Consider the following 15,252-nt stretch of genomic DNA (forward strand, 5'->3'; position numbering starts at 1 on the left):
CTAAAAGCCCTATTAACTTAATAAATCCTTAAGGACAAGGAGGCCTAGAAAGAAGGAATCCTGGAAGAGAGCATGTGCTAGATGCCTTGATTAATATTTCTACGATAAAGTATTACCCCATTGGAACAGCCTTCCTGAAACAAATGTTACCACCCCCTCCATCGATAAATTTAGGATTACTGTCAACAATAGTTGGTTCACCAAACCGTTGAAGACTGAGTGGGACGCCATTGAGTCACTGGCTCCCCTTTATCAGTTACCACTGACAAGGTTGAAAATCTAGAGGATTATTTCTTATTTCACTGGATAAAGCGATTTAAATTTTCGAAAAGAATATGCCGAAAATGAAAACATAACATAAAATAGAAAAATAAATACTGATCCTCGGTTAAGCTTGCATAAATAAAACTACAAAACAAAACAATATTGAAAAAATGATTTAAAAAAGCCAAGCAGAAGCATGCTAACCTCCTTAACTCTTTTGACTACCTTTCGTTCATCTTCTGTAACAGGCAGATCACAGACAGTTTGAGTCAAATCACGCAAAGCTTCGGCAAAGGCAGCTTCAGACGCAATGAACTCGTTAGCAAATACTCCACCACTTGCGTAGGTTTTGTCACCCACCTATAGGAAAAGCTGTCAATATCAACAACAATCTCTGCTTCGTTCTTCCATAATTTCAAAACTGGTTACAACAGGCATCAACAGGTTGTAATAGTTTACAACAAATGACAAAACAAATTAAGTCAAATGGTCATTTTATTGACAAATTTCAAAACAGATTACAACAAATATCAATAGGTTGTAAAACAGTTTATAACAAATGTCAGAACAAGTTATGCCAAATGGTCACTTTACTGACAAATGTCAAAACAGGTTACGATAAATATCAGCAGATTGTAACACAGGTTACAACAACTGTCAAAATTAGTTATGTCAAATGATGACTTATTGAAAAATGTAAAAATAGGTTACGAAAAATAATGTCTACAGGTTGTAACACAGATTACAACAAATATCGAGCCAGGTTATGTCAAATAAAAATCGTGAATTATTCAAAGAAAATAACAAGAATAACCATTAAAATGGGTGTAAAAGGCCGATTCGACAAACAAATTTCTTCTAGCGTTTGAAAAGCAGTAGCATAATTTGGTCAACATTCTGGGGGGGGGGATGAAGCTGGAGCCAATTCACATCCCATCATATTTGTGAGAAGAAGGCCTGAGCCCGTCTGCATGGGTAGAAGGTCCAAACACCCAGACTTACCTGACGAGACCCTAAGGCTTGACCAAACAAAGAGAGACGATAAAAAGGTCATTATGCAGGTTTTTTGCTATCTAAAAGGCTAAAAAAGCTGGCCTTTATGTCAAGTTCTATAGCTGAAAGGAGCTACTGAGCAGCTTATGACCCCCATTTTTACACATAAGTTAAACCTTTTATACTAATACCTCAAAGATAAACGCTCTTGTACACCAAACTAAAAACTAAATTAAGCTACTGAGTTAGACTTTTTATCTCAGATCTGGAAGTATATCTGGAAGGATGAAATTTATAATTGTATATTACAACAATTATATATAAAAAAATATATATATAAACATATATATATATAAATATATATATATATATATATATATATATATATATATATATATATATATATATATATATATATATATATATATATATATATATATATATATATATATATATATATATATATATATATATATATATATATATGTATATATATTTATATACATATATAGTCTAACTATATATATATATATATATATATGTATATATATTTATATACATATATAGTCTAACTATATATATATATATATATATATATATATATATATATATATGTATATATATTTATATACATATATAGTCTAACTATATATATATATATATATATATATATATATGTATATATATTTATATACATATATAGTCTAACTATATATATATATATATATATATATATATATATATATATATATATATATATATATATATATATATATATATGTATATATATATATTTATATATATATATATATATATGTTTATATATATATATATATATATATATGTATATATATATATGTTTATATATATATATATATATATATATATATATATATATATATATATATATATATATATATATATATATATATATATATATATATATATATATATATATATATATATATATATATATATATATATATATATATATATATATATATATATATATATATATATATATATATATATATATATATATATATATATATATATATATATATATATATATATATATATATATATATATATATATATATATATATATATATATATATATGTTTATATATGTATATATATATATATATATGTATATATATATATAATTATATATATATATATATATATATATATATATATATATATATATATATATATATATATATATATATATATATATATATATATATATGGCACTTGGTTCCCAGCAGGATTCAATATATGGATTGTAACTGTTGCTTGTGTTCTAAAAGCAGACAATTTGAATCTTTTTCTTGATGTCATGACCTCTAAATGGACTTTAAATTAGAAGTAGTGCCTTTGTAAAATTATGTTTTTTTTATTGGATCTTTAACTTTTGCCTCGGCTTGTCTTTTGTCACTATGGAAGACAAATCGCCGAACTTCTGTTTCTTATAATTTTTCAGGCGGTTTAATTGTTCACTTTTTTAATGATACATTTTTCAGTTTATTATAGTTGATTTTTCACCCCTGTTTCTTTTTTTAATTTAACGTTTTATTTTTAAATTTAGTTTATTTCAATAAATTTATTTTATTCATAATATTCTATTATTTATGTTTTATATTGTTCTTTATTATTATTTTATATTATTTATATTTTATTAGTTACAATTTATTTCGTTATATTTTTTGCTTAATTTATTTTATAATAATTAATTTCAATTCAACTTGTCGAACTTAATTGCAATCTTAATATATGTTTTATTAGGGTTCATAAAAAAATCTTTTTACCATGTATAAAGTGATTGATTGATTGCTTGAACTCCACCAAAACCGCGTAATGGGCCATATCTTTCATTAAAAATTGAATTCCCGATCTGGAGTTATGCATTGTTGAGCAAGTTTCCACTCAAACAAATTTAAACAATCATATTTCAGTTCCAGTGTTGTTAGTACTTTAAGGAACTATTATTCACTTTATTTGACTTTTATTTTCATTTAAATGTAATTCTATTTGTAAAACAGTTTTTTTACGCTTTTTTCAAGAAAGAACAATGACATAAAAAAAAAAACCTACATCAACTTTTGCAGAATATCCAAGTTTTGCTTTGACTGTGTTGACAGTACACATAAGGTTCTTCTGTCGCGCAATTTGCTCCACCTTTTGTCTTGAAGTTACGTTTTCCTTGTTTTTGGGTCTCTGCTGAGCAATACTGGGAGCAAAACGAGGTCTGTGGGAACCTGTAGGGGCTTGCGGCTTCTGCTGAGGCTGAAAATTAAAAGTATATAAATTTCATACAGTTGAACTGGACATTAATTTTTATCGAAAATTGTCGGCCGTGGAAATACGAATGGCGATAAGTGATATTTCCAAAAATGTTAAGAACAAGCAAAAAACTGTTCCGGAAAATATACCTCTTTATCTCTCTCGAGCTTCAATTGTGCCTTTCTGGCCATCTCGTAATGGGGCTTGTGTGACATTCTTCGTCGCGGTGGAAGAGGTGTTCACTTAACGCTTTTTGGTCTGCAAAAGTGGTCTTAACTTGGTTTTAACGTATTTTGAGTGTATTATAAAATCGTGAATATCCCGAGAAGGAAAGGGGATACGTGCATACTAATTAAATTAGTCAATTGGACGTGCCTGATTTCAGTAGAATCAACATATAGCTCATTTTTGACTGGTATGTTACGTAAAGCCTTTCGTACTTCCACATCCAATTTACAGCTGTGGTATTCAAACTGTTTTCCGCAGAACCCTGAGATTCCAAGGACTACCTTCAAGGGTTCCGTGGTCCGTGCTCAAGTATTTCTTCACTTCTACAAGCTATTGTCAACACAGTAAATAACCTATTTACAAATATTTTCCGTTGTCAATGAGCCCAGTTTGCATCATATCCTTCAACCAATAACTTTTAAGAATTCGAATATAACACCCTAACAGCAACCAACTACGTCTTTCCTACGGGCTTAGAACGGCTGTAAAACCCATTCTAGAAATTCTTTCCAGTATATGTAAGAACAAAAACGAGTTATAGAAATAGGTTCGACGCTGGAAATGAGACGGGTCTTCAAACAGCAAATATTGTACCGGAACTGAGTGGGCCATGCAGGGGCGAAGACGTTCACCCGAGTCATTACTACTCCTGCTGCTACTGCTACTACTAACAATTCACTGCAGCACGAATCCACCTGTAGCCCAAACAGCTACGCATAATTCTCCTCCATCCCAATCTATCAAATGTCTCCCTCTTTACACCCTCACCAGAAGTTCCATTTCTCTTGAGTCTTTACTTATAACATCCTTCCACTTCAACGGGGATTGACCTGTTTTTTGTTTGACCCTATACGGTTCACTGAAAAGAACAATGTTTGGCAATCCGTCACCCTTCATCCGCAGAACGTACCCTAGCTATCTCAACCTTTCTCTTATTATAGTGTTAGGACGCGGGAATGAACCACACTTTTCGTAGAGCCTACTGTTTGAAATACGGTCATTCAGTCTGGTACCGAACCCGAAACATTTCATAGGGAATTTCTCTGGCAAAGCTTCCATTATTCTAGTATTTGTTTTCAGACTTATCTTTTTATGCTTCCATGAGCGAGTAAATAATCCTATTTCATTAGTAAATTTGTTTAATTATCCTTATAGATTTTTGTTTTATTTTCAGAAATTTCTTTCAAATAAAAATTGAAATTACGTATTTTTTGCTAATTTACCTTTTTAAATTTCCCACTTGAAATTAATACTAAAAATGATAAAAAAATACTAAAAATGATAATACTAAAAATAGATTTATACAACTAGAAAAGGGTTCCGCGCCTCAAAATAGTTTGAAAGCCACTGCTTTAGAGCGTGTCAACATGAAAGCAATAGCTTAATATCCAATTTAAAAGTTCATTTGTTTGTAACCAGCGAATTTATAACACAAATATCTTAAGCACTTAATAACAAATTTTAACTATAAAAAAAATTGGTTTAAAAATGTCACTTATATTTCCTTCCTGACTATAAAACAGACCTTCTTTTTTATGAGATGGTGGTACTTCTGCACCCAGGACCCGTCTTGGAACTATTACTGCTTTTTTAGATAGCCCTATTGATGGAAAGATTTCCAAAATTTATACTAATGGGTCTTGTGGATCCTTGATCACTCTATTAGGCCAGTTTATAGCCACTAATGCAATTAAAGAAGATATCCAAACACTAAGCGAATCACCGTTAGACTTCCTGTAGCTGCAGCTGCGGCCATTAGAAAGCCCACAGCACAAATCCCTGTCCGACTACAAAAAAGGATACAGCTAAGTGCTCAGGAAGGGAAAGAGGGGACTAGTGTCCCTTCCTCCTCAAAAATATAAAACTTGCATTGTTATTGCCAAAATCTTCGAATCTCCTATGCTTTCCACATAAGCCCCCAATTTTTGGTTCTTTTTGTATCCCCCTCCGACAAACTAAATTCCTGTCACGAGCCCGTAGACAAACAGCCGGTTTCCAACAAACATAACTTAGAAACAATACAAAAATTTTCTCAAGACCGTGGAATTCAATTCAGTGAATATTTTGACCCTATTTCCAAGGGTCATCTTCAGTACAACATCAAAAAGAAGAAGAAACAAAATTTCACTTTCTTGAGAAAATTTCCCTCTTGTTTCTAAGAAGTGTTTGTTAAACTTTTTGCCCTTCTCGAAATTTGAAAATTATCTTTTATTGTATCAATCAGTGTGTAGTACCGAGCTGTAAATAAGGAGCGACTCGACTACTCAATAGTGACCGAAACTTTAAAGACGAAATTTTGATATCAAAACATGCATCAAAAGAATCGGCTTATTATGCTGATTCCAAATATATAAAATTCACCAAGTTTAGTGTTACCCATCAAAAGTTAAGAGCCTGAGAAAATTTGCCTGATTTTTGAAAAAGGGAAAAAGCATCCCCTAAAATTCACGGAACCTTAATGAAAATCAGACCATCATATGCTGCGTACCAGAGAACCCAGTTGTAGAAGTTTCAAGTTCCTATATACAAAAATGTGGAACTTACATATTTTTTTTTCAAATTCATTTCTTTCACGGATGCGTATTTATTTGTTGTTTTGTCCACAGGGGTGATCGCATTGAAATAATGGTCACAGAGGATCAGAAGAGGGTGCATTTGAACGAGCATTAATAGTTCTACAGTTCTTTTAAAGTGACCAGAAACATTGAATGGCAACTTTCCCCCTCCCATGCCGATTTATTAGTAGTATCCCCTAATTGCTTTTAATTACAGCCCTATGCCTTCATTCCATGACAGATCTGCTCTTAAACGCACCCTTGTCCGACCCTTCCATAACAGCCAGCAAGCGCAAGTTACGTCATAGGTTTTGGGACCTAATAGTTTCTTAGATTCTTTAATAAACCTACGGCAAATCAGAATTTCCTTGGTTGTTACATAATAGGGTATGCTTGTTACCTAATAGTTTCTTTCAAAAAGAACACGAGGCCCCACCAAATCAGGATATCTAAGATTGCTGCGCAACAGTTTCTTTGATTTTTTTTTTTTTTAAACCAACGGGACACCGCCAAATCACGATTTCTAACACTTTCTTTGATTTTTTAAAAAACCCACTAGATCTCGCCAAATCAGGTTTTCTTTGTGTGCTATGTAATAGTGAATGTCAAAGTCTGTTAGTCAAGCGAGGAAGTCCCGGTTGTCAAGAAATTGATCGTGCTCCAATATTTACAGGCAAGGGTGACGTAATCAATAGCGGGATACCAACGAACCTTTGTTAATAGGAAAATACACAGTCTCTCTAACGGTTCTGCTCGTAGAAAATTGCGGCGAAAATCCCTTGTTTGCTAACACGAAATGGCGGAAAAGCATGAATATATTGGGATGATGTAAGGGCCATGCCCTTGCTTGGGAGGACCCTTGAGGGTTTTTTAAAGGAAAACCCGATTTGACGGGGTCCCCTGAAGGATTTGAAAGAAAAATCTTGGAAATCGTGAAGTAAAGAAACCCTGAAGGTTTGCCTTTAAAAATCAAAGAAACTATTAGATAAAACCCGAAGAAATCCTGGAGTAAAGGACCCAAGAAAACCTGATTTGGCAGGGGTCCCGTAGGTTTTTAAAGATAACAACCAAAGAAACCCTGGAGGTTTTTCCCTGGCCGTCGTAGATTTTTAAGCATAACGACCAAAGAAAACATTTGAATAACTAAACAATTCCTATTATTTAACGAACATGTGCGTCATGAAGAAATTTCTAAAAAACAGTGTCGGGACTGAGATTCGAAGGGATACCCGGCTTGTCAGAAGCCTTATGCTGTCACTACTTTTATTTTCCGAAGTTATCCCATCAAAAATTTGAGATAGCCATTTTGTTCAGCATAGATGAAACATCAAATAAGTATGTCTTTAAAAGTAAAATGACCCCCATAGACCGTGGGTGTTTACGCATAGTGTTTGTTATTGAGAAGTACTTTCTTTGGGGGCGGACTTTGTGCTTGGGGTGGGTTTCCCCTGGGTTTTGTTGAGGGATATTTCGGAGGGTGAATTTTCCAGGGAAAAAATTAGAATGGGAGGATTTGACGGAATTCCCACACTAATATCTTTTAATTGTCTTACATTCTCTTTGCCAACTTAATTTTCCATGTGGAGATGTTCCCGGGGAAATATCCGGGGGCTATTTTCTGCGTGCTTTGATTTATAGGAAAAATTCCAAAATAAAAGTAGTCTTTTTCTAATAATAGCAGAATAAGGTGAATTTTTCAGGGCGAAGTGTCCGCAAGAAATTTTACGAGGAGGAGGGATTTTCAGCGAGGATAGAACTGTATGGAGGTAACTTGACAAGGAGAGGATGTACTTTATGTTGGATGAAATTTCAACAGACGAGTTTCCCGTAAGGGGGGGGGGGATATATTTCATTGAGGGTGAGCCAGATTTATCTGCATTTTTTGATAAAAACGATCAGAGATTAAATTGAAAACAAAAGTTTTTATTTTGACTGAAAGTAAGGAAAATTTTGACTGTTTTCAACTGTTTAGTTTGAATGTTATCCCAATTATTTAAAAACGGGTACTGAAACGCAAGGGTAGTTTAATTAGAATGGGATTTTTTTAAGTGATAAATGATTTTGCTTAGAGAGCAAGGTATTTAGGAGGGGACAACCCTCCATATACTTTCAGTTAGAGAAATTTCTTATTTTTTTTACTGAAGAATACCCTCTTTTCTGTGCCCTAGAAAAGTATCTATCCGGTATCTAGCTCTACACAGCACCCTTATAAAGGTAAAACTTTTAGAAAAAACAAGGCTAAAAGAAGTGAGGTTAGTGCGCAAAGTTACGGTTCTTCTGATGGAAACATCTTAGTAATACAAAGGTAGCTCCGACAAATTCCTTATTTAATACTTCTTTTCAATATAGTCATTATCCTGACAATGCATTCCCCTCCCTCAATAGTCCGAGTATAGAAATACAAAAAAATTCAGAATAGGCAGCATATTTCTTTAATCAGATTATCATATTTCAAGCATTGCTTTCCACTTACCAAAATCATTTCAAATAATGCTTTGGTAAATATTAATTAAAATATATATATTAAAATTAATATATATAAAAAATATTAATAAAAATATAAAATATACTTGGTTAAATATACTCTGGTAAAAAAAAAATACTTAATATATTTGTTTAAAAAAATCTACGACAAACTGAAAAAATATTTTGGTAAATACACTCACCGACGAAGACACAAAAATAGAATTACAGTTAATGTACTTTTCGCCATCTCAGATAGGGGTTAGGTTAGGAAAATGAAATTCTTAGTAATGAATCCAGGGCCAAAAATATACTCTTGAAAAGTATTGCCAAGTTTCTATGTTAACCCTCTTCTGAGTTCCAAGTCTTAGAAGTTTGCCTACTTGACAGGTCACCTATTAAAAAATGTTGACAAAAAAACAATTTACATTATTTTTTAGTTATTCGTTTCTTTTTCTCTGGTTTTAGTTCTCAAAATGCAATTCCTGTTATTTGAGTAGAATTTTAAGCCATATCAAGAGTTTTTTCCTCAATTTAGAAAATGTATATGCAGAACTTCGAAATATCATAAATTGGAATTGATCAAAGCTGTGAAGATGAAAATAGTTTTCTTGTCCTTCATTTAAGCAGATCTATTTTGCAAGGAGTCACTTTTATAACACAAAGATTTTTAAAGGTCATAAAACATCACTACCCCCTAGAAGGAGGAGTAGAGGAAGTTACTTCAAAATACCTTCCCGGTTAATACTTTAGTCTGTAGACCCATCCCTGAAAGTTTGATTCTCCTAACCTAACCCCTTTCCAAGATAGCGAAAAGTAGCTAAACTAGAATTTTACCAGAGCCTTTGACGTGTGACTAGATTCAATTAATGGACGAATACATTATTAAGGCTACATATGGTAGGGTGGGGGGGTACATGTTTTCTTCAAAATGAGCCGGAGGTCTGTACTGTTACCAAACAGAAGCTACCTTCAGGTGGTCAATCACCAGAGTCCTCCAGTCTTTTGATTTAACTAACTTCATTCGTACCATTAAAAACACTTGAAATTGAACAACACTCCACCACTCCAAAATGATAATACTAAGATGTTAATGTAAACGGTCCATTAATAAACACTCTAGAACTGAACATCGAAAATTTAGGGATCAAGATTACAGTCATTCTTAGAAAACACGTCAGTGAAATATGAACGAGTAAGAATAGACTTAAAATGTCGAGTCGGCAATATTAACTTTACGACAGATTGAGAGATCCAGGGTTGCCAGCGACATGGATTACTAACCTTTCATGATTTTGCTAATCTCGCCACGGGTTTTTATGTTGCCATAGATTTTTGTGTTTTTCCTTGGAGTTACTATGTTCGTAAAATTATAATTATTCACGATAACTGAATAGCTAATTAATGAAAGAGATCGTGTCTGAAAATTCAAATTTACAAGAGTTATTAAAAAAAGGGCTTTTTGTTGACTATTATATCAGACATTTTCGTTGTAACAAACTGTAAGTGAAGAGAGGCACGGCCTAATATCAACCGAAACTCTAAAAAAAGGGAATTTTGTACCAATAGATACATCAAAAAATTAGGCTTATTATGCTGATTCCAAATATATAAGATTTATTAAGCTTAGTGTTACCCATAAAAGGCTATGACCCTGAGGAAAATTGTCTAGTTTTCGAAAAAAGGGGGGGGGAACACCCCCTAAAAGTCAAGGAATCTGAATTAAAACCAAGCCATCAGGTTCAGCTTATTAGCGAACGGCAGCGAATGGCATGTGTCTTTATTTATGATTTTTTTTCCAGGGTCCACGTCGAACCAACGGCTGTAGAACATCGGGAAAGGACTCAGTTGCACAAAAATTAAAGTTCTATTACCCTTTTAAACGACCAAAAAGATTAGAGGGCTAGTAGCCTCCCGCATCCCTTTTTTCCCAAAAATCATTCGATAACAATTTCGGGATAGCTATTATGTTTATCCCCGCGATACCAAGTCAAAATCTTATTCTATAAAAACTTGTCTGGGATCCAGTTAGTGCGGGCGAAAAACAACAGAATACTTCCGTGTTTGAGGAAAGCACTATGAACTCTATTTTCGAGCATTGTCTTTAATATCGCTCGATTACGCAAGCGAAATTTTTCCTCGGAATGCCGCTAGGTGGCTTGAAATCCAAAATGGCGGACGAAAATACGAGTTAGTCAAAATCAGAAGACTTGGCCGTTCAAATAGGCTTGAACGGGGTAATCGATGCTAAAGGTTCTGAATATGAGCTTAAAAATAACCTAAGTTGTACCGTGGTTCCCATACGTGCCTCAAATGCAAGATGGCGGTCGAAAATACGAGTTTTAAAAATGAGCAGACAGGGCTGTTTAAACCGGCTAGTACAAGGTAATAGATGGCAGAGGTTCTGAATATGAGCTTAAAAATAACATATGTTGTACTGTGGTTCCGGTAGGTGCCTCAAATCCAAGATGGCGGTCGAAAATATGAGATAAGTCATAAATGAGTGGACAAGGCTGTTCAAACACACTAGTATGGGATAATCGATGACAAAGGTTCTGAATATGAGCTTAAAAATAGTCTAAATTGTACCGTGGTTCCGGTAGGTGCCTCAAATCCAAGATGTAGTCGAAAATATGAGTTCGTCAAAATGAATAGATATGATCGCCCAAATAGGCCAGTATGGGGTAACCTATGGTATATTTTTCAAATATGAGCGTAAAACAAACCTAAGTAGTAACGTAGGGTTGCTAGGGGCTCTAGATTCCAGTTGGCGGTCGAAAAATACAAGTTTTGTTAAAACAAGAAGTAATGACTTCCAATGGGTGGATTAGGTGCAATCGATACTTCAGATTCTGAAAACGCACGTATATGCACATAAATATAACTTAGTTGTACCTTTGATCCATTTGGGGTCTAAAATCGAAGATGGCGGAAGAAAATGCCAATTTTCCAAACCGCGCGAGGTTCATAATCTCGATGACAGGCTGGAGTGGAGTAATTTGTACAACAGTTTTAAATATCGGTCTGTCATTCCGACATACGCCTAATAGTAGTACAGTCTGTACATTACAAATTGCCAAAGCATGAGACCAAGACGCATCCAATTTATGGCCTATGGTTACATTTTTTAAATCAAAATAAACATCTAATAATAAATAAATATATAATAAATAATATATAGCAAAATATAATAAATATATAATAAATATCCTCATATATATAATAAATATTCAAATATATATATTATATATATAAATATATATAATAATATATAAATAAATAAAAATAATAAATAAATATCAAAATTAAATACTCGTTAACTCCTTATCTCTTTATTTATTGTAAATGAATCAACAGAACTTAAACAGACGGATTAAAGCATTAAGACTTATAACTTTAACGGGAGCACACAGAGATCAATCGAATCTTCTAGTAAAAAAAAATCACATGTTCAGCAATTAAAGTATTTTGATTTGCACCAGCACAGTGGGCTACAGTTAAGGTCAAATTTCCTGCAGTGACACCTCCTTTCACACCCTTTTTTGCAACCACAACACACTGTCTCACGACAGACTTCTGACACTGGCGGAAGGGAACCTAACCAATTGAGAAGTCACTTTCCATCGGTGCCTCTGACCCAACCAAACTAAGAAAAATTTTGAAAGGTGGGTGTTGATTCCAGGCTGCGACTCCACGCATGATCTGACAATATCGCAGCTTTAAGGATATGTTTTAAAGTGAAGCATTAGCTGGACGAAGTCTCTGCATGTTCTTGGTCTTTTGTCGTAAAAATGTTTCTTTCCAAAATTCATTCACGTCGTCAGTCTTGTTTTACGTCGGTTGTCTTCATGACAAAGCGTTCAAGGTCGCGTGCTTGCAGTTCTGTCACTTGGGAAGGCTGGTTTGTCACTTGAAGGAAAGTCACTGTCTGTCCTGGCATATTTTACCAAGTCGCAACTAACTTCCTTTCGTTTCTTCCATAAAAGGAAGAAACGGCACCACATGCTGTAAACACGTGGAAGAACAAAAGTGCTTGTTTTTTCGTCGGCCCATGTGATCAAACAATTTCGTGAATGGGAACGTACTTTAGGTTGGTACAAACACCAAACACAATAAATAGTTCAGATACTCCATTGCAGTCAAAGTATGAGGTCACAATCATAATCATGTCTGTATCAACCATTCGTAGGAAAATCGACACATGTCCAACCTGTCATGTAACCTCTCATGTCCAACCTTGTCCAACACATGTAAGACTGCGTCACAAGCATGAAGAAGAAGGCGGGTATCAGCATCTTCTTGTGAACATAACTGAATGAGGTTTTGCTCTTCGAATGCCTGGTTGCCTATGCACGTGTTTCCAGGAGTACTCCTTTTGAAATTGGAGACCTTTCCACGAAAGTATGGGACAGCAGGTTAAAAAAAAGTCTGTTTTGTTTGCATCTACTTGCAGGGATTATTTCCGCTTCAATGGGATGCATGTGTTCGGAACAAATTTTAGACATGAACCCTTGCCTCTCTGACTTCTAACAGACGACTTAAGACTATCCAATCTTTAAAAATTGAATACGGGGTCAAGCCTCTCGACATATCTCAGCTGATACTCCATCATGGAAGAAACACGTTTTCTGCATACTCTACGAAGGTATTCGAATTCCCTGGGCTCAGCATTCGCACCAGAGCAGCTCCTTCTATCAGTTTCGCTGCAAAATTTGGAGCGTTAGCCTCAGCAGCTAGGGTTAAGCTGATTAAGGTATCTGCAAGTTCAGCCTGGTTGCCAACACGAATCTGGCCATCGGACGTCAAAGTTGGTCTATACTGACTTTTTTCTTGTTTAAAAAATGGCGTCCATCTCACCTCCTCGAGCTACAAAGCCCATGTAAAGTGTTCCAAACAGTGATATATCATTTCCAGCAGCGCTGAGCTGAGTTTTAGCTGGGGTTGGCTTTTTTTTTCCTTAGACCATCCAAATATGACAATGCAATTCCTGGCCACCGAAGCTATTATTGGTTTGGTGCATTCAAGGAGGCGTTCCTTCACAAACTGTTTCTACTGCTGTTTGCCCAGGATCTTGAGGCTTGAAATCGGCTTTCTGGTTTAACAACGACATTCGTCATTTATAGTTACAATGAAACTGGTCACTAGATGATAGGTTGAATGGAAGCATTCGACATGGAGGCAATTTTAAGTCGTTGGCAATATGTCATGTTTGGACTAACGAGTGTTGTTGTTGCTTTTTTTGTGAATATCGAGTTTTTCATGCACATTGAATGTGCTTTTTTTTAGTTAGTTTAGCATCAGAATTCTTTTTTTCCTGACCATTCTTCAGAACAATAGACGAATTCCAGAAATTATTATTTTAGTCCACTCTTACTTTCATATAACAATGCCATCAATTACCCCAGAATAGTCTGGGGTAATCGAGGCACCTACCGGAACCACGGTATAACTTAGGTTATTTTCAAGCTAACAGTCAGAACCTGTGCCATCGATTACCCCTTACTAGCCTGTTTGAACGACCATATCTTCTCATTTTGACAAACTCATATTTTCGACCGCCATTTTGGATTTGAGGCACCTGTCGGAACCAAGGTACAACTTACGTTATTTTAAAGCTCATAATCAGAACCTTTGCCGTTGATTACGCCGTACAAGCCTGTTTGAACGGCCCTGTCTTCTCATTTTGACTAACTCGTATTTTCGTCCAAATCTTGGATTTCAAGCCACCTAGCAGTGTTCCGAGGAAAACTTTCGCTTGCGTAATCGAGCAAAATTAAAAAGCATGCTCGAAAGAACATCCTAGCCAATTTTGGTGCTTTCCTCAAATACAGAAGCTTTCTGGTGTTTTTCGAAACTTTTCGCACGCACTAGGGTAAAAATTCCAGACTGAAGCTGCATTCTGTTCAATAAAACTTATTTTGATATACCAAAAATAGCTATTATTTAGAGTAATAAAAAATAAAATTTTAAACCAGAAAATGACTTGGTTTGTGTTAAAAAAAACCTTTAAAGAAAAAAACTTTAAAGTAGCAGAATTTTACTGGCCACTTGATGGCCAGAGGCTGTAGTTTCGTCATCCTTGTTTTAAACTCAGCTGTAAGCTAAATTAAAGCCAAATTCTCCAAATACAAATAATCAATTTTCCCTTATTTAAATCTAATATTAGCAGATAAAGAAGAACATCTACCTTTTTAGGTTGAGGCACAGGATGTTGTATAGGGGTTGGGCCGGGAGCTAATCTAAACTCAGTTCTTCGAGGTGCAAAATTTTCTTGGAAACGCGGTGCCACTTGAAATCGTTCACCTCTTCTTATTTTATTCTCCAGGTTTGGGTACCAAATCGGTCTTGAATATGCTGAATATGCCTATAAAAAAGACTAAAAATAAAACAAAGGAACGCAGACAGTTTTTATTAAAAAAAAACGACCCCAAAAAAGGCAGGAGACTAGTTTTACATTTGAGAG

General features: G+C 34.3%; 1 protein-coding gene across 7 annotated transcripts in view; it reads right to left on the minus strand.

Moving 5' to 3' along the window:
• The window catches only part of LOC136040948 (tudor domain-containing protein 7-like), a 150,699-nt gene that overhangs the window by 88,016 nt on the left and 47,431 nt on the right, over positions 1–15,252 (minus strand). For 3 of the 7 annotated variants that reach the window (XR_010620920.1, XM_065725389.1, XM_065725391.1), the window contains exons 4-6: positions 14,977–15,153; positions 3,355–3,546; positions 469–624 (exon numbers count right to left, since the gene is read on the minus strand). Coding sequence is in view for 6 of the 7 variants with exons in the window: in XM_065725389.1 (XP_065581461.1) it covers positions 469–624; positions 3,355–3,546; positions 14,977–15,153 (525 nt within the window). In the remaining variant the exon portion in view is untranslated. Of the gene's footprint in view, positions 1–468; positions 625–3,354; positions 3,547–9,759; positions 9,917–14,976; positions 15,154–15,252 lie in introns of those variants that run through there. The other 4 variants (XM_065725394.1, XM_065725392.1, XM_065725395.1 and 1 more) reach the window with 3 other exon arrangements.

The sequence above is a fragment of the Artemia franciscana genome, chromosome 21 (assembly GCF_032884065.1).
Source record: "Artemia franciscana chromosome 21, ASM3288406v1, whole genome shotgun sequence".
NCBI lineage: Eukaryota > Metazoa > Arthropoda > Branchiopoda > Anostraca > Artemiidae > Artemia > Artemia franciscana.